Source organism: Panulirus ornatus, chromosome 5 (genome assembly GCF_036320965.1).
Source record: "Panulirus ornatus isolate Po-2019 chromosome 5, ASM3632096v1, whole genome shotgun sequence".
NCBI classification, from domain to species: Eukaryota; Metazoa; Arthropoda; class Malacostraca; order Decapoda; family Palinuridae; genus Panulirus; species Panulirus ornatus.
Window position 1 is genome coordinate 42035110 of NC_092228.1, and position 22001 is coordinate 42057110.

At 40.3% G+C, this 22001-nt stretch overlaps 1 protein-coding gene across 6 annotated transcripts in view; it reads left to right on the forward strand.

The window, feature by feature from the left end:
* The window catches only part of osp (myosin phosphatase Rho interacting protein outspread), a 221619-nt gene extending 199986 nt beyond the window's left edge, over positions 1–21633 (forward strand). For all 6 annotated transcript variants that reach the window (XM_071662121.1, XM_071662122.1, XM_071662123.1 and 3 more), the window contains 9 exons: positions 651–810; positions 2286–2516; positions 2709–4175; positions 5633–5908; positions 6600–7073; positions 7343–7453; positions 17022–17157; positions 17940–18029; positions 20054–21633. In XM_071662121.1, the coding sequence (XP_071518222.1) occupies positions 651–810; positions 2286–2516; positions 2709–4175; positions 5633–5908; positions 6600–7073; positions 7343–7453; positions 17022–17157; positions 17940–18029; positions 20054–20241 (3133 nt within the window). In that variant the 3' untranslated portion in view covers positions 20242–21633. The remainder of the gene's footprint in view (positions 1–650; positions 811–2285; positions 2517–2708; positions 4176–5632; positions 5909–6599; positions 7074–7342; positions 7454–17021; positions 17158–17939; positions 18030–20053) is intronic.
* Positions 21634–22001: the final 368 nt, after the last annotated feature.

The window sequence follows — 22001 nt, forward strand, 5'->3', positions numbered from 1 at the left end:
GTGGTTAAACTAGTAATTATGCAGGAGCCTGCCATGTTTCAAATCTTGGAAAGGGCAGTCAACTGACAGCTTACCCGACTGTTCATCCTCATCTCTCGACTGATTGATTGATAAATGGATACCTATCATAGGCAGGGACATTATGCACAACAGCTAGAGAGTGGATGGGAGAAAAATGAGGCCATTTTTTGTATGTTCATGGTACTACCTTGCTTTGTGGGAAATGGCAAAAGTGTACAAAAAAATATTACTGATTTACCTCCTGTTGTCTTTATGAAGCTTCTGCAGTGCTCCGCGAGCTTTCTTTATCCCTTGCTCATGACCATTGGTCGCCAAAGTTTAGTGTGGAGAGCAGGGTAGTTCAGTAGTAAGTACTGTGTGTCTTCAGTGTGGTAGTTGCCTTGTAGGCATGATTAGTTATGGGTTATATTGAAATGGTGTTGTAGTCTTGTAGAGATGGTTGATATCCGGAGTGTAGATGAGAAAATGTGACTCATTCCCTCTGTGGAATGTTTCTTAATGATGGGCCCTGGTAGGATGTAGTTTGAGACTGAATTGGGATGGGTTAGATCAATGCATGTGCATGTATAATTTTAAGTGAGGGACGGAATGAATCATCCTTAAATGACATGTGCTTATTACATTGTCAGGTCTCCCATGCGTTCACCATCACTGTCCCGGAAGACATTACGTTCACCTAGAGTCACTCCTGAAAAAGTCATCAAATTAAGCCGCTCAGAATCAGAAACGAAACATTTAAGAGAAAAATTAGTAGGATTAGAGAAAGTCTTATCAACACTACAGTCACAGGTAAGTTGAATATTTCTTTGACCTTCCTCATGTATCAATTAATGTCAAAATGTATAAGGAACTGATACACTGAATATGGAGAAACAGTTATTTCTTAATTCATACAGAGAAAATGGTGTTTAGTTTCTTCAGTTAACCTTAAAAAAAAGTACACACCAAATGGGTTAATTAAGCAAATATCCTCGTGTTTAATTTTCCCTTAAATTAGATTTTCTCTTACATCAGTTGTTTGTCTCTCACACAGATTCATTTACTCTATGCATGGGATGTCTAAGACTACAACATAACTGTTTCTCCATGTTCAGTTCATTATATATTTTGACATTTCTTGATCAGTCAGCACCTAACTTGATACCGTTGTACACCATGATATAAGGGAAGTTATGGGGGTTTTAGACCCCCAAGAGAGGATTGAACCCCTTATCAAATATGTACATGTGTATATTCCTCATATTTTTCCCCATTTCTTGATCAGTAAGCACCAGACTTGACAAGGAAAAATGGATCCCAGGTTCAGTTGAAACCCTCTTCTAATCAGTATCCCTTCCTTATAGGTTTTCACATTTTTTGGTCAAAAAGCATCTAACTAGATATATTGATATAGTATGATGTTAGGAAAGTCATTGGAGAATTGGAGTGAACCCCTAAGGGGTGGGGTGGGCCCCCTCCCTCTTTTGCATATCTCTTTTCCAGTACATTTACCTTCTAGATCAGTCATCACCAAATAGACAAAGTGATACGGGTAAAAACGAGGAAGGTTATGAGAGGGGTTTGGGGTTTAGGATTACCCATCTGATTCCATGCAAGGGAATGGTTTCCCCTATCCAATCATTTCCCCTTTTTCTTGATTACTCAGCATCCAGCTTGACATCATGATACAGGATAACATGAGAATGATCATGGGGGATGAAACCCTCCCATCCACATACATGTCCACATTTCTTCATCAGTTGGCAGGTCATGGGGTTTATGGCATAAGGTTAGTCATGGGGTTAGGGGTTTATGTCACTTCTCTAATGTATGGGTATTCGTGCTAGTTACAGGATATGAAGAGGTGGGTGATGGTTTCTAGTTTTGAAGCATTATATAACAACTAAATCAGACATGTGCAAAAAAGGCCATTTTTCATATGTCCCTGGTGCTACCTTTTTTGACCTTAAAATGCAGTTAGGTATTAAAAACAAGAAAGTTAATATTGATACAAATAAGATAAAAGGCTAAAGTATGGGAGTGTGAAGGGGAGAAGAAATCACATGGGGGTGAAATGAGTTGTGTTCAGAGGATTGAATGAACCATTATGTTAGATTGTAGGAAATAGCATACTTGATATCAGCAGACAAATTATTTATCATTTAGTTTGCAATTAAACCTCGTGAAGTAGTTGTATCTTATGCAGGTGTCTGTCTTTGGTCTGTACTTTTAGATATCTTTCTGTCATGTTTTTGCTCTCATGATACCATTTACTGATGTTGCAGCTGATTGAATGTGTTGCCTGGGCTGGATCAGTAGAATGCATATGTTCGTGTGGAGCCCCTGGGATATCCTCTTTGCAACAGAGGTTAAAAAGTGCTGTACGGTTGGCTCAGCTTCGCCATTCTCCACATGACCAGGGTGAAGCCACTAAACTTCGTCCACTGGTTATGCGACTACAGGACATGCTTAGGGATAAGCTAACTGACTTAATCAATCGCCGAGACAATCTTAAGGTTTGCTCTTAAAGATCTCTGCTGATAATTTTTATGCAAGTCAGTTTATGGCTTAAAATCTTTTTCATTCTCATGGGCATATATTTTGATTGTATTAGAACATCATGCCATAAATAGTTTAAGTCAATTTTGGTAAGATTACTATGTTAGTGTACTTGAAAGGGTTTTTACAAAATTTTGGTTATCCAACAGGTGGCTGGCAAATGGACAAGGGAAATGCAGTTGAAGCTGTTTGCTGAACGACTGGCATATGAAACTTTGTTATTAGCACAGATAGCTCAGGTTCTTCAGGCAGCCCAGAGACCACACATGTATGAAGCATCTGTTAAACTCCAAGATTTAGTTGAAGCTCATCGTAAACTCTCATTCCTAGAAAAGAAATTGACAAATCCCGACTTTGATATGGAGACAATGGCACCACTGGAATTTTATACAAGTTTACTAGCAGAGAAGTTGGTGGTGCAGGGTGAAGTGGCTTCAAGTATCAATCCTCAGTTACCGTTTAGTCGTACACCCACAAATCCACCTCCTGCCCTTACTGAGACATGCCGGGACCTTCAATCTCGGCTGCTAGAGCGAGAGAGATCATTGGCAAATTTAATCACTCAGTACAAGGAGGGTAAGCTTCATGAAGTAGCTGTGGTGATGGCTCGAGAAACTGTGACAGGTACTAGCCCCCCTCATGATGATTCAGTGTTGCTGGAAGAGGTGAGGATGCGTGAGGTCTGGTCCATGGCTCAGGATTTAGTTGGACAGGAACTAGTCAATACAGAAGCAGCTCAGTCACTGATGAGACTGAGTCACTTGCTTACTCCAAATGATCCCTCAGCCTCTGTTGCTACACACCCAACTGCTGTCACATTAGAACGCTGGCACACTGCAGCTGAAGAATCACTTCGTCAGGAAATGGAAGAGGCAGTGTTCACCCTGAGTAATAAATATGAAGCAGTGTTGGCTCAGTATCGAGCTGGTGATACAGCCATAATTAATTCTGTGTCAGCAACTATGGAAATGGTATTGTCAGAATTTGCTGCAATTGTGGCACAGAAGGCAGTGATTGATGGCCAGTTAGCAGTAGTTCAGAGTGATGGGGAGTCTGCATCATCCACCTCTGAGCCTCTGACTATTGTAGAAGAGTCACGTGATGCTGTTGGTTCTGCAAGTGATGTGGTGGCCAGTGAAGCACACCTCCTTATGTTTCTTGGTGGGTGTGACTCCTCACTGGAGAGTTTGGTACAGCCAGCCCTTGACCAAGCTGAGTTTACCTATATGTACAATAAGGCCAGTGCTCAAGGTAACAGTGAGCTCACCAAACTTGTTATTCAGGCTGCTAGCCAGTCCAAGGCTGATCTCTCCCCATCCTCCTCTAAACCTACCACAACACTTGCCACAGTGGCAAAAGATGGTGAGAGTGAGTCTTCCCTCAGTCTAAGTCAGTCTTCTCCCTCAAAGATGCTAGCATCACCCAAGGTGAAAAGAAAGAGTGAGAGTCGCAGGTCCCGCAGAGCTTCTGACATAACTGGGATGAAAGATGGTTGTCGGCAGTGTGAGGAACTTAGACAGGAGGTGGCCAAATTGAAGAGAAACTTAGATTCCAAGCGACTTAAGGAGCGAGAAGCTGAATGTAAACAATGCCTTGAGTACCTCAGCACTTTGAAGGTAAGTGGTAATCTAAAAAGGAAGTGAACTGGGCATTAAGATCAAGTGCCCTAAAAACGGTGGATTAAGATGAGTTGGTTGTGTACAGAATGGGAATGAAAGAGCGAGTGTAGTCGTAAATGCAGTTTGATTGAAAGAGCTGACAAGAATATGTTAAAATTCTTTGGCAATATGGAGAGGATTAACAAATTAAGACTGAGAGGGTGTATGAGTTGGAAGTGGAGGTAACAGGGAACAAGGAGAGTTCAAGTTGGAAGGATGTGAAGGAGGCTTTGGGGTATAACAGTTTGAACATTCAGACAGCTAGAGAGTGGTTGTACGTATGTGTTGGAAATTTATGTATGTGTTAGAAAAAATATGTTTGGGGACAATATGTGTTGTGAGGTGGTTTGATGAAAAAGTAATGAAAGGGTAAGACAGAAGTGTGGTAATGAAAAGAGTTCGGGTGAGAGAGCTGAAGAGGGTGTGCTGAAATGATTTGGATGGATAGAGAGAATGAGTTGGGGAAAAGTTAACAAAGAGGGTATATGTAGCAGAAGTGGAGGGAATAGGGAGAAGGGGGAGACCAAATAGGAAATACAAGGATCCAGTGAAAAAGATTTTGAGTGATTGGACCCTGAACATGGTGGAGGGTGAAAGGTGTGCATGGGATAGAGGGAATTGGAACAATTTGGTATACAAGGGTTGATGTACAGTCAGTGGACCAAACCAGGGCATGTGAAGTGTCTAGGGTAATCTGTGGAAAGGTCTGTGGTCTGGTTGTGGATAGGGAGCTGTGTTTTGTTGCCTTTACATGACAGAAAGTGGATGTGAGTGGATTCAGCCTTTCTTTGTCTATTCCTGGCATTACCTTACTAATGTTGAAAATGACAATCAGTTATGAAAAAAAAAATATTTAGCATTAATGAGATGGCATGGATTAGGGCACTGAGTTGCCTGTGCCATCTTAGCTTACATAAAAAAGGCAAAGATGAGAAAAAATTTAATTTTTGCCATGTAGCAAAAATCATTACCTGATAAAAGATAACTAAAGATGAACTGTAATATCCTACCTGCTTTACATATTTAGTCAGTTATGGCTACATTGAATAAATGTGATACATAATGGATTATAAGAATATAAAGTGTAGGTTTGCTGCCATCTGATTTCGCATTGTGCATATGAGAATTGCATGTTTACTGTTATGAGTAGGCAGGCAACCAGAAAAGACATAAGAAGTGATTCTAGTAATTTTTTGGATGGTTTATTAGTTAAGAAGTGGCACTTGAGTTCTTTAGTTATGGAGAGACTGTTGCCATGGCTACCCCTTTGAGGGAATTCTAATTGGAACAGGCATCAGAGATATAAATAGGTATACTGGTATATTTGCATTTCATTTGGATGTGTTGGCAGGCATTGTTGAATGGTAGGTTTACCTCAAGAGACTTTCATCTCATAACTGACTTTTTATCAACAGGCTCTTGAACAAGATCACAAGATTGCTTTATCAGCTCTCCAGTCACAACACGATGAAGAAATATCAAGATTACGAGAAGAGGTTCGACATGAGCCACCAACTCGTGACAATGATGAATTAACAGAGTTGAAGAGAAGACTCTGCCTCCTAGAGGAGGGTTACGAGGCCCAGATTTCTGCCCTCAAGCAGCAGTATGAGGAAGCTCTTGGTAATCAGCCAGATATGTGTGAAGAGAAGGTCCGACAGCGATATCAAGTGGAAATTGAACATCTTAGAGTAAGTGGTAAAAGCATATCCATAGAAATATTAAAATTAAAATGGAAAATATTATTTAATGACTGGATTGACTTGGAGTTTAAATTCATTATTTGTTTGTTAAATCATTCCATAAGTGTCCTGGAAACCTTTCTTATGCTCAGAGAAACTTATTCAAAACAGAATATTATACATTTACCACTTGTTAGAGTCTCAACAGTAATTCATGGAAACATTTATATTTTTTGTTAATTACAGCTTCATTTCCTTATACAGAGAAGTAATAGTAAAAAATTCATGCCCTAAAAATGAGGAAAATGTGTCCATTCACCCGTTCATTGTTATTACTATGTTCATCACAGATGGTCATTTATCTGCCTTTCCTCTGCCATTTGCTCTTTGCAGCTGTACCATCTCTATATAAGCTTTCATTCCCATGCCATTCTAATGACCTCCATATGGTACTTGACATCATTCTTATCTTGGTCTGTTTTCTTCATTGTTGCTTTACTATCTAGACTTTTTATATTATTGTCATCTTTTGCTTGTCCATACCTACAAGAACTGAGGTTTCCTTTATAGAAATTGGAGCAAAGAAACATGTGCAGCCTTCTTGTAGGGACAAAGTTGCTGCCTTGAAAATAGTGAAACAATTATATAAAAGAGTACATGTAATTAGTTTTCATTCAGTAACCAGTACTCTATTTCCCAGGAATTATGTGAAAAAGGTTTAGGTGCCATGGAGAATTCTCACAAACGAATGTTAGCTGAGTTAGAAGAGAAACACCGGCGAGAACTCGCAGCTCTGCAGGCAGAAAAAGAACAAGCCCTTGCTGAAGAAACACAGGCTACCTTAGCTGCACTAGATGCCATGCGGAAGGCACATGAGTCTGAGGTTCAAAGGGAAATTGCAAAGTTCAAAGAGGAATGTATTCGGAAAATGCAGTCTGGGCACGACATTGGTGCCATCCACAAAGAACATGAGGCAGAAATGGAGGATATTCGACATGAGATCCTTTCCCTTTCCCAGAAGTACTCAGTAAAATGTCTGGAGTCTGCTGCACTTGAGGAGAAAGTAAAATCCCTGAGCAAACAATTGACAGATGCTAACAAACAAATATTTGACTTAGAGGCTCGAAACAGACAGCTCAAGGCTCATCTGTCTGCCCAAGTCTCACATCTTCAGGTAAACTTTAGAATGAATTATGAAATTAGCCATGTGCTACTCTTGACTTATAATTCCTTGTCCCCTGACATTGCATTATCATTTATCTGCCCATACATTATTCATAAGATTCATTTCCGTATTAGTATATTTGCTTTCCTTGTGTTACATAATGGATATGTTTTTCATGTAACCCCTTTAAACACACAGCTCTCTCTGATTTAATATTATATAATGCTTTTGGCTTACATTTTAAACACAGAAATATAAACTGTTTAACTGTCTTGTAGGATGATTCTGGGAGAGACCTGGCCACTCAGCTCCGTTTACGTGAGAGTGAGTTGGTTCTTTGCAACGAGGAGATTGCACGATTGACCCAGCAGCTACAACATGCTCAATCGGTGAGTTTTGCAAGTAAACAGAAGTATCAAGAGTTGAGGTGATAATAACAGTCTCTCACAATGAGTAGACATTTAGCTCATTAAAACATACCCATTCTCTGCTTACAAGTAGAAATATGTTGCCAGATAGTTGAGTGTTAACCCCTGGTAGACTGCTTTATTGATTTTGTCACTGTTGTTTAAGACAGAGATTTTGAGAATTTTTTTTTTAACTAATTTTTTTTTCTAACAGAAATAAGTTAAAACATAAGTAAAACACACACAGACATTTTACGTTCATCACATCATCAGAGTGTGAGGTGTTAAAGGCGCACATGTGGCTGGCACAATGTTACCAACATTAACCAAGCCAGGCATGAAAGTGAGGTGAGCAGGTGCCAGATATTGCTATGCAGTTGCTAAGGAAGGTTTTGTGTTTTAAATTTAAGAGAGAAAGGGAAAAGAGAAAGAATGAAAAAATAGTTGATTATTTTTTTCTTTTTTATTATACTTAACCGCTGTCTCCCACGTCATCAAGGTAGCACAAGGAAATGGGCAAGGAATGGCCCAACCCCCCACATACACATGTATTTACCTAAACACCCACACATATACATTTCAACGTATACATACATATACATATATACACATGTACATATCCATACTCATCATTTATATAATCATTTAGACACCCCAATCTGAGCCTTTGAGGAGGATGAACACTCCCTGCATGTCTCCTTCTGTTTCCCCTTTTAGAAATTTAAATACAAGGAGAGGAGTTACCAGCCCCCGCCCCCTTTAGTCGCCTTCTACAATCATGTGATGTAAATTTTCACCTATTTGCGCTTTCTGGCGAATTATTTCATCACTAAACAAGTTTCTATATGGATAGAGAAAATTTTGAATTAGTGTCAAATCAAGCTAAACAGGCTTATCCAATGTAAAGCCTGTTTTAACTGATGTAACACACAATTTCAAAATTTTCTTATATCCTTACAGAAGCTTGTTTATTGATGAGATAAAGGTGTATCTCCTCCCCTGCAAATATCATGTCTTCTAATGACAGCTTTCGGAGAAAATAGAGGTTGTCATTTTTTATTTATTTTATTTATCATACTTTGTTGCTGTCTCCCGTGTTAGTGAGGTAGCGCACGGAAACAGACGAGTGGCCCAACCCACCCACGTACACATGTATATACATTCAGGCCCACACATGCTCATATACATACATTTACACATACATATTCATACTTGCTGCCTTCATCCATTCCTGTCGCCACCACGCCACACATGAATTCCACCCCCCCCCCCCCCCCCCCACGAAGTAGCGCTAGGAAAAGACAACAAAGGACACATTCGTTCACATTTTCAAACTTTCGACAGTTTACCCCAGGCACTTCACGTGCCCTGGTTCAATCCATTGACAGCACGTCGACCCCGGTATACCACATCGTTCTAGTTCACTCTATTCCTTGCACACCCTTTACCCTCTTGTATGTTCAGGCCCCAATTGCTCAAAATCTTTTTCACTCCATCCTTCCACCTCCAGTTTGGTCTCCCACTTCCTTGTTCCCTCCATCTCTGACACATATATCATCTTTGTGTCAATCTTTCCTCACTCATTCTCTCGTATGTGACCAAACCATTTCAATTCACCCTCTTCTGCTCTCTCACCCACTCTTTTTATTACCACACATCTCTCTTACTCTTTCATTACTTACTCGATCAAACCACCTCACACCACATATTGTCCTCAAACATCTCTTTTCCAACACATACACCCTGCCCTGCACAACTCTATCTCTAGCCTATGCCTCGCAACCATGTAGTCGGAACCACTATTCCTTCAAACATAACCATTTTTTCTCTCCAAGATAATATTCTCACCTTCACACATTCTTCAATGCTTCCATAACCTTTGCCCCCTCCCCCACCGTGTGACTCACTTCCGCTTCCATGATTCCATCCGCTGCTAAATCCACTCCCAGATATCTAAAACACTTCACTTCCTCCAGTTTTTCTCCATTCAAACTTACCTCCCAGTTGACTTGTCCCTCAACCCTACTGAACCTAATAACCTTGTTCTTATTCACATTAACTCTCAGCTTTCTTCTTCCACACACTTTACCAAACTCAGTCACCAGCTTCTGCAGTGTCTCACCCAAATCAGCCACCAGTGCTGTATCACCAGCAAACAACAACTGACTAACTTCCCAAGCCCCCTCATCCACAACAGACTGCATACTTGCCCCTCTCTCCAAAACTATTGCATTCACCTCTCTAACAACCCCATCCATAAACAAATTTAACAACCATGGAGACATCACGCACCCCTGCCGCAAACTGACATTCACTGGGAACCAATTACTTTCCTCTCTTCCTACTCGTACACATGCCTTACATCCTTGATAAAAGCTTTTCGCTGCTTGCAACTTACCTCCCACACCATATACTCTTAATACTTTCCATAGAACATCTCTATCATATGCCTTCTCCAGATCCATAAATGCTACATACAAATCCATTTGTTTTTCTTGTTTTTCTAAGTATTTGTCATATACATTCTTCAAAGCAAACACCTGATCCACACATCCTCTACCACTTCTGAAACCACACTGCATTTCCCCATCTGATGCTCTGTACATGCCTTCACCCTCTCACTCAATACCCTCCCATACAATTTCCCAGGAATACTCGACAAACAGAAATAAGTTAAAACATAAGAAAAACACACACAGACATTTTACATTCATCATATTATCAGAGTATGAGGTGTTAAAGACGCACATGTGGCTGGCACAATGTTACCAACATTAACCAAGCCAGGCATGAAAGTGAGGTGAGCAGGTGCCAGATATTGCCATGCAGTTGCTAAGGAAGGTTTTGTGTTTTAAATTTAAGAGAGAAAGGAAAAAGAGAAAGAATGAAAAAATAATTGATTATTTTTTTCTTTTTTATTATACTTAACCGGTCTCCCACGTCAGCAAGGTAGCACAAGGAAACGGGCAAGGTATGGCCCAACCCCCCACATGCACATATATTTACTTAAACGCCCACACATATACATTTCAACGTATACATACATATACATATATACACATGTACATATCCATACTCATTTATATAATCATTTAAGACACCCCAATCTGAGCCTTTGAGGAGGATGAACACTCCCTGCATGTCTCCTTATGTTTCCCCTTTTAGAAATTTAAATACAAGGAGAGGAGTTACCAGCCCCTGCCCCCTTAGGCGCCTTCTACAATCATGTGATGTAAATTTTCACTTATTTGCGCTTTCTGGCGATAAGTTTCATCACTAAACAAGTTTCTATATGGACAGAGAAAATTTTGAATTAGTGTCAAATCAAGCTAAACAGGCTTTACCAATGTAAAGCCTGTTTTAACTGATGTGACACACAATTTCAAAATTATCTTATATCCATATAGAAACTTGTTTATTGATGAGATAAAGGTGTATTCTCCTCCCCTGCGAATATCAAGTCTTCTAATGACAGCTTTCCGAGAAAATAGAGGTAGTCATTTTTTATTTATTTTATTTATTATACTTTGTTGCTGTCTCCCGTGTTAGTGAGGTAGTGCACGGAAACAGACGAGAGTGGCCCAACCCACCCACGTACACATGTATATACATTCAGGTCCACACATGCACATATACATACATTTACACATACATATTCATACTTGCTGCCTTCATCCATTCCTGTCGCCACCACGCCACACATGAAATCCCCCCCCCCCCTCCCCATACGAAGTAGCGCTAGGAAAAGGACAAAGGACACATTCGTTCACATTTTCAAACTTTTCATGGTTTACCCCAGACACTTCACATGCCCTGGTTCAATCCATTGACAGCACGTCGACCCGGTATACCACATTGTTCTAGTTCACTCTGTTCCTTGCACACCTTTTACCCTCCTGTATGTTCAGGCCCCAATTGCTCAAAATCTTTTTCACTCCATCCTTCCACCTCCAGTTTGGTCTCCCGCTTCCTTGTTCCTTCCGTCTCTGACACATATATCATCTTTGTGTCAATCTTTCCTCACTCATTCTCTCGTATGTGACCAAACCATTTCAATTCACCCTCTTCTGCTCTCTCAACCACTCTTTTTATTACCACACATCTCTCTTACTCTTTCATTACTTACTTGATCAAACCACCTCACACCACATATTGTCCTCAAACATCTCTTTTCCAACACATCCACCCTGCTCTGCACAACTCTATCTATAGCCTATGCCTCGCAACCATATAACATGGAACCACTATTCCTTCAAACATAACCATTTTTTCTCTCCAGGATAATATTCTCGCCTTCACACATTCTTCAACGCTTCCATAACCTTTGCCCCCTCCCCCACCGTGTGACTCACTTCCGCTTCCATGATTCCATCCGCTGCTAAATCCACTCCCAGATATCTAAAACACTTCACTTCCTCCAGTTTTTCTCCATTCAAACTTACCTCCCAATTGACTTGTCCCTCAACCCTAAAAACCTTGCTCTTATTCACATTTACTCTCAGCTTTCTTCTGTCACACACTTTATCAAACTCAGTCACCAGCTTCTGCAGTGTCTCACCCAAATCAGCCGCCAGCGCTGTATCACCAGCAAACAACTGACTAACTTCCCAAGCCCTCTCATCCACAACAGACTGCATACTTGCCCCTCTCTCCAAAACTCTTGCATTCACCTCTCTAACAACTCCATCCATAAACAAATTTAACAACCATGGAGACATCACGCACCCCTGCCGCAAACTGACATTCACTGGGAACCAATCACTTTCCTCTCTTCCTACTCGTACACATGCCTTACATCCTTGATAAAAGCTTTTCGCTGCTTGCAACTTACCTCCCACACCATATACTCTTAATACCTCCCACAGAGCATCTCTATTAACTCTATCGTATGCCTTCTCCAGATCCATAAATGCTACATACAAATCCATTTGTTTTTCTAAGTATTTCTCATATACATTCTTCAAAGCAAACACCTGATCCACACATCCTCTACCACTTCTGAAACCACACTGCTTTTCCCCATCTGATGCTCTGTACATGGCTTCACCCTCTCAATCAATACTCTCCCATACAATTTACCAGGAATACTCGACAAACTTATACCTCTGTAATTTGAACTCTCACCTTTATCCCCTTTGCCTTTGTACAATGGCACTATGCAGTCATGTTCCCCTAAATTTTCTTCTGAATAAGAGGGTCTGTCGTAATAATTTTGCATGGGTTATGCAAGAAACCCATACGATTCACTAACTTTGTAAAGAGATTCTTGCAAGCTCCCCATCTCTCACAGTCTGTGTATGGTACTATTTGTTTAGGATAAAAAAAATCGAAATATTCATTGGTACTACAATTCTCCATAATAGTGTATGCAGATCTGACTTGAGTGCAAAAGTTGGTAAAGTGGCAGTTGAGTGCATATTTTGAGGCACAGAATATTCAGCAATGTGAGTGGAAGTAGTTGAACAGCTTGTGGAGCTGTGTGCTGAGAAAGGACAGATGAATAGGAATACTTGGATTAAAAAGGGAAATGTACATAAATACAGTGTCTGCAAAAAAATTGTCTGTCCCCCTTACATTTTCAAAGGTGATACATGGCTAAGGTTTATTGTTGGTACAAGCATATGATGCTCTCGGTGAAATCAACAAACATCTGGTCATGTGTTTCTAATGGTGTGAGCACCAGCAACCCACTTCAGAGTGCCTCAGGCTATCTTGAGGCACTCTTCCTGACTGCCATTTCATTTCGGGAATTTTGCTTATAGGAGCTTCTAGAGAGTAGAAAGCCCATATTCTCGGTTCCAAAAGGGAACAGGCATCGAGATATAGTTAGTGGGATTTCTGGGCACTCAGAATGCACAATCAGGTGGTTGCTTCATTAGTGCCTCACCTCATTCAGGAAATCAAGACCCTGTGAACCCAAAACACAGACCTAGAATACTTCAGGAACCCTGTCAGTTCTATGCCCAAATCAAAGCTGAAGTTGAGAAAAGAAAGTACTAAAATGTAATTGACTTCTTTTTTGAAAATGTATCGGGGAGGAAGACAGATTTTTTTCTTTAGCCGATTATGTATATGTTCAGTTGGAAAGATGGTAATTGAGCATTATTTTGGAATGCAAAAGCGAGATGTAGGTTTAAATGTGCTGAGAGGAGCAGCTGGTAGGATGTCTGATCATTATATTGTGTAGGGAAGGGTGAAGATTTGTAGAAGCTTTTGGAAGAGAAAATGATATTGGAAAGAAGAGGACTGTAAAAGTAAATGACTTTGGAAAAAAGGCTTTTTTGAAAAAATGCTAAGAGAATTTGGTAAACAGAGAAGAGGTAGTTTTTTAAAAGCTTTGCGGAAGATGAAAGCCGGCAAGGCAGCGGGTTTGGATGGTATTGCAGTGGGATTTATTAAAAAAGGGGGTGACTGTATTGTTGACTGGTTGGTGAGGTTATTTAATGTATGTATGACTCATAGAGGGGCAAGTATGAAGTCTGTTGGGGATGAGAGAGCTTGGGAAGTCAGTTGTTGTTCGCTGATGATACAGTGCTGGTGGCTGATTCATGTGAGAAACTGCAGAAGCTGGTGACTGAGTTTGGTAAAGTGTGTGGAAGAAGAAAGTTAAGAGTAAATGTGAATAAGAGCAAGGTTATTAGGTACAGTAGGGTTGAGGGTCAAGTCAATTGGGAGGTGAGTTTGAATGGAGAAAAACTGGAGGAAGTGAAGTGTTTTAGATATCTGGGAGTGGATCTGGCAGCGGATGGAACCATGGAAGCGGAAGTGGATCATAGGGTGGGGGAGGGGGCGAAAATTCTGGGGGCCTTGAAGAATGTGTGGAAGTCGAGAACATTATCTCGGAAAGCAAAAATGGGTATGTTTGAAGGAATAGTGGTTCCAACAATGTTGTATGGTTGCGAGGCGTGGGCTATGGATAGAGTTGTGCGCAGGAGGATGGATGTGCTGGAAATGAGATGTTTGAGGACAATGTGTGGTGTGAGGTGGTTTGATCGAGTGAGTAACATAAGGGCAAGAGAGATGTGTGGAAATAAAAAGAGCGTGGTTGAGAGAGCAGAAGAGGGTGTTTTGAAGTGGTTTGGGCACATGGAGAGAATGAGTGAGGAAAGATTGACCAAGAGGATATATGTGTCGGAGGTGGAGGGAACGAGGAGAAGAGGGAGACCAAATTGGAGGTGGAAAGATGGAGTGAAAAAGATTTTGTGTGATCGGGGCCTGAACATGCAGGAGGGTGAAAGGAGGGCAAGGAATAGAGTGAATTGGAGCGATGTGGTATACCGGGGTTGACATGCTGTCGCGATGTGGTATACCGGGGTTGACATGCTGTCAGTGGATTGAATCAAGGCATGTGAAGCGTCTGGGGTAAACCATGGAAAGCTGTGTAGGTATTTGTAGTGTAGTATATTTGTGTGTGTGGACATATGTATATACATGTGTATGGGGGGGTTGGGCCATTTCTTTCGTCTGTTTCCTTGCGCTACCTCGCAAACGCGGGAGACAGCGACAAAGTATAATAAAAAATAAAATATATGACTCATGGTGAGGTGCCTGAGGATTGGCAGAATGCTTGCATAGTGCCATTGTACAAAGGCAAAGGGGATAAAAGTGAATGCTCAAATTACAGAGGTATAAGTTTGTTGAGTATTCCTGGGAAATTATATGGGAGGGTATTGATTGAGAGGGTGAAGGCACGTACAGAGCATCAGATTGGGGAAGAGCAGTGTGGGTGGTTTCAGAAGTGGTAGAGGATGTGGATCAGGTGTTTGCTTTGAAGAATGTATGTGAGAAATACTTAGAAAAGCAAATAGATTTGTATGTAGCATTTATGGATCTGGAGAAGGCATATGATTGAGTTGATAGAGATGCTCTGTGGAAGGTATTAAGAATATATGGTGTGGGAGGCAAGTTGTTAGAAGCAGTGAAAAGTTTTTATCGAGGAAGTAAGGCATGTGTACGTGTAGGAAGAGAGGAAAGTGATTGGTTCTCAGTGAATGTAGGTTTGCGGCAGGGGTGTGTGATGTCTCCTTGGTTGTTTAATTTGTTTATGGATGGGGTTGTTAGGGAGGTGAATGCAAGAGTTTTGGAAAGAGGGGCAAGTATGCAGTCTGTTGTGGATGAGAGAGCTTGGGAAGTGAGTCAGCGACAAAGTAAAATAAATAATAACTAAGAGAATAGGTAGAGTTGGTAGGCACCCTCTGACCAGGGAGGTATATTACAAGTACAACCCGACTTGGTATTGAGAGGGTTAGTAACAGCTGCTTTACCCACACTTAGACTGCTGGCAGCCTGTCCACAAACATAGTCTCTCTATATGACACACAGCATTTGACAACACTCAACTCACACAACCCATTTTTGTAACTAGAGTTTGCTTGTGGTGAGCACTTTGTGTTTGCCTTACCTTTTGGCAAAATGCTAGGAGCAGTAGGTAGAAGTAGTGGGCAGGAACATTGGGTAAAAGTAGTTGCTAGGAACATTAGGTAGAAGTAATAGGCTGGAACATCAAGTAGCAGTAATCAGTAGGAACATCATTCAGGAGACTCTGAAAACAATGTGCCAGAGTTGCCCTCTGCCAGTGGCCTGTTAAGGGTGAGGCATTAAAGGCTAAAAAAAAGACACTGTAGTTCACCATTTATGGAGACCCCTTTTGCAGTGGCCACCCCCTTTAGGGAGATAGGTAGATGGCTTGTTAAATGTAGAATAGCAAAAGGTGAAAGCAGATGAAGTTAGGAGAATGGATGAGGAATGGGATACGTTTAGGGAAGCAGTGCTGGTATGTGGGAGTTGGGCATGTGAGAAAGAGCAGTGAGTGGTGTTACAACAAAGTTGATAAAGAAAGAAAAATAGAGGTGTATGGGTAGGAGTGCAAGCGAGTGAAAGTGGTAGGAGTTGAAGAGAAGGTGTAGGAGCTGAAAAAGTGGGCCAATGTGAATTTACATGAGTATCAACAAACTTCAGATAGAATAAGAAGGCATTTTGGAAACAGGTAAAGATTGCGAGACAAACGAGAAGAAATGGGAATATCAGTGAAGGGGGCAGATGACGATGTTTGTAATAGGCAGGAATGAGGTGCAAAGATGGAGTGACAACATGAAGGGTTGTTGAATGTTTTTCATGATATATACACTATATATAATTTTCTCTTTTAATGTACATTTCACCTTGTTTAATGTACTTCTTTTTTAAGTTGTTTATATAACTCCTTTATGATTGCATATTTTAGAAACCCCTTTTAGACATTAGACTAATGTATTTATGCTAGTTTCATAATGACTTTTTTCAAAAGCTTTTCTTCTACCAAAGCACTAGTTGGTTTTTTAATGTTATTTGCTTTTAAATGTAATAGTAATAGAATTTGTGTCTGTAGTATATATGTGTTGTCTTTTTAATGTCTGCATGTATTTTGTCACATAGTGTATTTCTTTACGGTATGCCTGCATGCATGCACTTTGTGTAGATGTTTCTAAACCTGGTATGATGAGGTAAGAGTGTGAAAAGGTCTCAGATGTTGGCTGGAGTAGAGCTAGTTAGTTGACGAGTGTTGCTGCAGCATGAGGCCGACCTGAGTGAGCTGTGCCGCCAACTGGGTCACTTCCTGAAAGCTGAACGACAGTTGAGGACCGACGAGGTATCTGCTCTTAGAGAAAAACTTGAGCACATCATTCTCACCGCCGCCAACATGCAAGGTAACAACAGCCAAGCTGCCATATCCCCGCATGCCACTGCAGCCGCTGGGCGGCATGCAGCACGAGTGATCAGTGGTATACCACATTTGGCTGAAATGGTATGCATGCATAGTAATTTTGAGTTCTGGAAGTTACGTTTACTCTGTATATATGTGTCTGAATACTACTACACATCACATACGTTTGCAGCCATCTCTGAGCAGGGTCTTAGCTACCTCACATGAAACTACTGGTTTATTCTGTCTATGGTGGAAATATTGTTTCTCCCGGCCATTTGACTGTCTTCCGATTCTATTCCCTGGGAACTTTGTATGCAGCAAAAGTGAGAATTTTTTGTCATCCACTACTAGCGAATTTCTATTCTTTTTGTAAACTTTGTTGATGTGCATAAGGTAATCCTGTCATGTCCTATCTTTTACTGTATATCATGTTTGATCCTGTAGAAAATATGTAATGCTATATCTGTTTGCTGTCTTAAGCACTGTAGTTTGAATGCCTTTAAACTTGACTAACTCTCTTTTACTTGTCCAGCACATTAGTATATTAATACCAGACTCTTGACAGCTATTGATTATGACCACTTGAACATATTGGAATTTTTTTCATAATTACCCGAACTTACTATCAGACTAAGAATGATACATGAAGTGATTTCATCGTGCTTTCCTGACATGCAGATAATGGGTTAGGAATTTCTCATGGAAAGTGAATTGTAATAAGGAAACATAGAGGTATTAGATTTATGTTATGCTGACATTTTACCTCAGATTTTATATTTACAGAGCAACGGAGGAACACCAACTTGGGGGACAGCTCAGAGGATAAATCTCCACTGCGGAGAATCACAAGTCTGAACTCAGCACAGAGCAAAGGTAGGGATGATTTAAATAATATGGTGTTGAATAATGTTTGTGTAGTAAAATGTTAAACTTTGCAGCAACAAATTAATCTGCATAGGCTTATTTGGAACACTTAAGCCCCCAATATACAGCTGTAGGATCGGCAGCCCCTCAGCCTTTCATATAAATTAATGTCATTCACTTAAGTTTGATTTGGGAACATTTAATGATCCATGAATGCCATCAATCTTATTAAATATTATAAAATATACAAAAGATCCTGTATACCAAGAGTTTTGATGCAGTTTTACTTAGGATGAGGTACTTTGCCAGTGTGCACAGTACACAACTGCAATTTATGTTAGTGTTTATGATTGGTTAAAAGGAATAGTTGTTTCAACAATGTTTTATTGGTTAAAAGGAATAGTGGTTCCAACAATGTTTTATGGTTACGATGCATGGGCTATAGATAGGGTTGTGCGGAAGAGGGTGGATGTATTGGAAATGAGATGTTTGAGGACAATATGTGGTGTGAGGGGGTTTGATTGAGTAAGTAACGTAAGGGTAAGAGAGATGTGTGGTAATAAAAAGAGTGTGGTTGAGAGAGCAGAAGAGGGTGTTTTGAAATGGTTTGGTCACATGGAGAGAATGAGTGAGGAAAGATTGACCAAGAGGATATATGTGTCAGAGGTGGAAGGAACGAGGAGAAGTGGGAGACCAAATTGGAGGTGGAGGGATGGAGTGAAAAAGATTTTGAGCAATCGGGGCCAGAACATACAGGAGGGTGAAAGTCATGCAAGGAAGAGAGTGAATTGGAACAATGTGGTATACCAGGGTCAACATGCTGTCAGTGGATTGAACCAGGGCATGTGAAGTGTCTGGGGTAAACCATTTCACCAATCTATATGAAGGTGAAATCACACTTCATAAGGAGTTAATACAATTTTATTTAATGTAATTTTTCCATACGTGGTACGACATGTTTTGTGAAGACCATCCACCTCATCAAGGTGCCAGTACCTAACAAAGTTATTTAAATCCCAATATCACACTTAGTTACTGCCATACAAAACTAGTCTATGTAGGCCCAGCACTGTCAACTATGTCTTGTCATAACCCTTGTAAGGGAGAGTGATTAAGGAGGGTCGGGTGGATAGCTAGGTGTCATAAACAACTTTTTTATGTCTTCGTGTTTTGTCATTTCTCATAATGATTTTGTTAGGATGGGCTTTAAAATTGCCTGGAGACAAATCAGAGTTCTTAGTATTAGCAATATGTATGGTATAATCAGCAGAGGGGTATAAAATAATGGTATTTTCAAGATGTATAGGGTGATAATTTTTATAATGTTTAGCGATCACCTTTTTTGGTCATCCTTCCATACTCACTTCTGATGCCAATAACATTTATCCGTTACAGTCTTACCGGTCTGGCCTACATGAATATACTTACATGCCTTGCATTTAACAGCACTAACACTCCCAATTGTTGCATGATTTGGCCTATTAGTTACAAAGGTCTTGCTGATGGTGTTATTGTATTGGAAAGCAACATTACAAGAACTGTTTTTAGGACATGTCTTAAATTCACTAAGTTGGGAGAATAGGGCCACACTAAACACCATCAGCAAGACCTTAGTAAATAATAGGCCAAATCATGCAACAGTTAGGAGTGTTTATGCCATTCAATGTAAGGCATGGGAATATATTCATGTAGGCCAGACCGGTAAGACAGTAACGGAGAGGTGTTATTGGCATCAGAAGTCAGTACAGAGGGATGACCACCAAAATGCAAATTCTAAACAATGTCTTGAAAATGATCACCCCATAGATCTTGAAAATCCCATTATTTTATATCCCTCTGCTGATTATGCCATGTAACTCATTGAATCTGTCTTAATTGCTAATACCAAGAACTTTAATTTGTCCCCAAGCTATTTTAAAGCATATCCTAGCATTTAACAAAATCATATAAACATAAAAAACTCTAATGTATTAGTTTTTACATTAACTTTCAGTTCCTTGTATTTTTCTAAACAGTTTTCTTCTTCATTGCAGAGTTGATGCGTTCTCCCAGTTGCCCTCGTCTTTCAGGATTCTCGTCTTTTTTATCGGTTGGCCCCTCTCAGGGGGGAATGGGGCCACCACCACAAAATTCAGTAGACCTACCCTCTCCCCTGGCAGGGATGGTTGCCTCACGAAAGAAAGTATTCGAAACGCAGAAGACAATAACAGAAAATTTGTAGATGAAGTAAAAGATAGCACACTTATGAAAGTGGTGGAGGAAGTGCAAAAGGTGACAACAGAAGAAGCCAGATATGAAATTCAAAACCCACAGGTGGAAAAACTTGAGGATACTGTAGAATCTCATATAATTTGTGAAGGACAAGAGCCTGGTGTAGTTCAGAAAATGGTTCACAAATTCAGTTCCCATGGCTCTAGGCAAATACCCTTTCTCATACGACGAAATACTGTTGCTCGATGCACTAATGTTATGCAAGATGTCAGAGGAAGGAACCATAATCTTCAACATATTCAAGATGGCCAGCACCTTACCTTTGTTGATGGTGTAACTGGTGCTGATGCTGCAACTGACTTAGAGTTCTCATCACTTATGGAACGTATTAGCACCTTAAGCTCAGCATTGACAGAAAACATTCACATGAAGAAAGAAGACACGGTAAACCTCCATAGAAATTGCTTTTCAAGAAAGTCCTTACCTGCTTTTGCTCTGAAGTCATATATGCGTGGCACTAAAGCCACCATCTTGAAAGCAAGAAATGGTCATCCACCTCATCCTCAAGAGGTGGATAAGTGCGCTATCAACACGCACTTACCTGGTGGGAGATCTGACAAGGTCTCTTCATCAGGAGCTTCACCGGCCACCTCTGGCAAAAACTGCAGCTCGCGTGTTGGGGGTGGCAAGACTCTGCAACGAAGAAGAGCAGTCATCATTAAACCACGCATACCTCCCATTTTGTTAAAACATGCCGTATCAGAAGATTATGAGCATGAACATTCAACTAGTCAAACAGTAAGCAGCGTTGGGGAGACTGCATTTGGTACAAGTTACACCACCAAATGTAATAATGGTGACAGTACTGAATTATCCTCCCAGCATCATCTCCTAAGTGGCCAGTGTGAGGGAAAATGCAGTCACTGTTTGTTGGTTGACCTGTGGTTTACCATATGGCATGTTGAGTTCAACAAAAAATGAAACCCTGAGTATTCTGGAGGTAATTTTCAGGGGTGTACCACTTTCATATGTTCTCACTTGTATTAACTATTTTGAATAATTTCTGTTTTTACATTTGTTGGTCCCAAGTTTGATGGATGGTTTGTGTGATTGTCTTAGTTGAAGTATTTATTGTTGTGCTATTTATTTGGCTCTGCCAAGTTTCATCAAAAATTTTCTTGCAGGGATTGAAACTTGAGACATTACAGTTGATGTCTTGAATACTGTATATTTTCCTGTATAACTAATGGGGATATGTATATTGTTAAAAGCCATTTTATCTTGCTTACTAATAATAGTAACCCAACCATTGTACATGTTTTGTACAGCTACCTGGTAGTTGAAATCAAAGGTTTATCAATGAACAAAATGTCTATATATTTTAAATACATAATTGAATGAAGTGTGTAAATATTAACCCAGCTACATAATTATATATTCACTGGTAACCACCCACTGGGATAATTTATAAACCAGGTTCCCTCAAAAAATACTTTGGTTAAAATGAAAAATTGTAGTGCCTCATTTTATTTATGAATATGCTACATGACCTATATACCTCCCTCTATCCATAACTTAGAATATGGCCATTATAGTATGTGCCATCCTGGCAGCACTTGAACACAGCATCACCTAGCCTCAGCATCCCAATATACGTTTATCTCACATATTTTGGGATGAAGGGCTTTATTATATGATGCTGTGATCACCACTGCATTTGATTATACTGACATTCATGATTACTTGCTCTTAGCTTTCAGCTTAATAGTC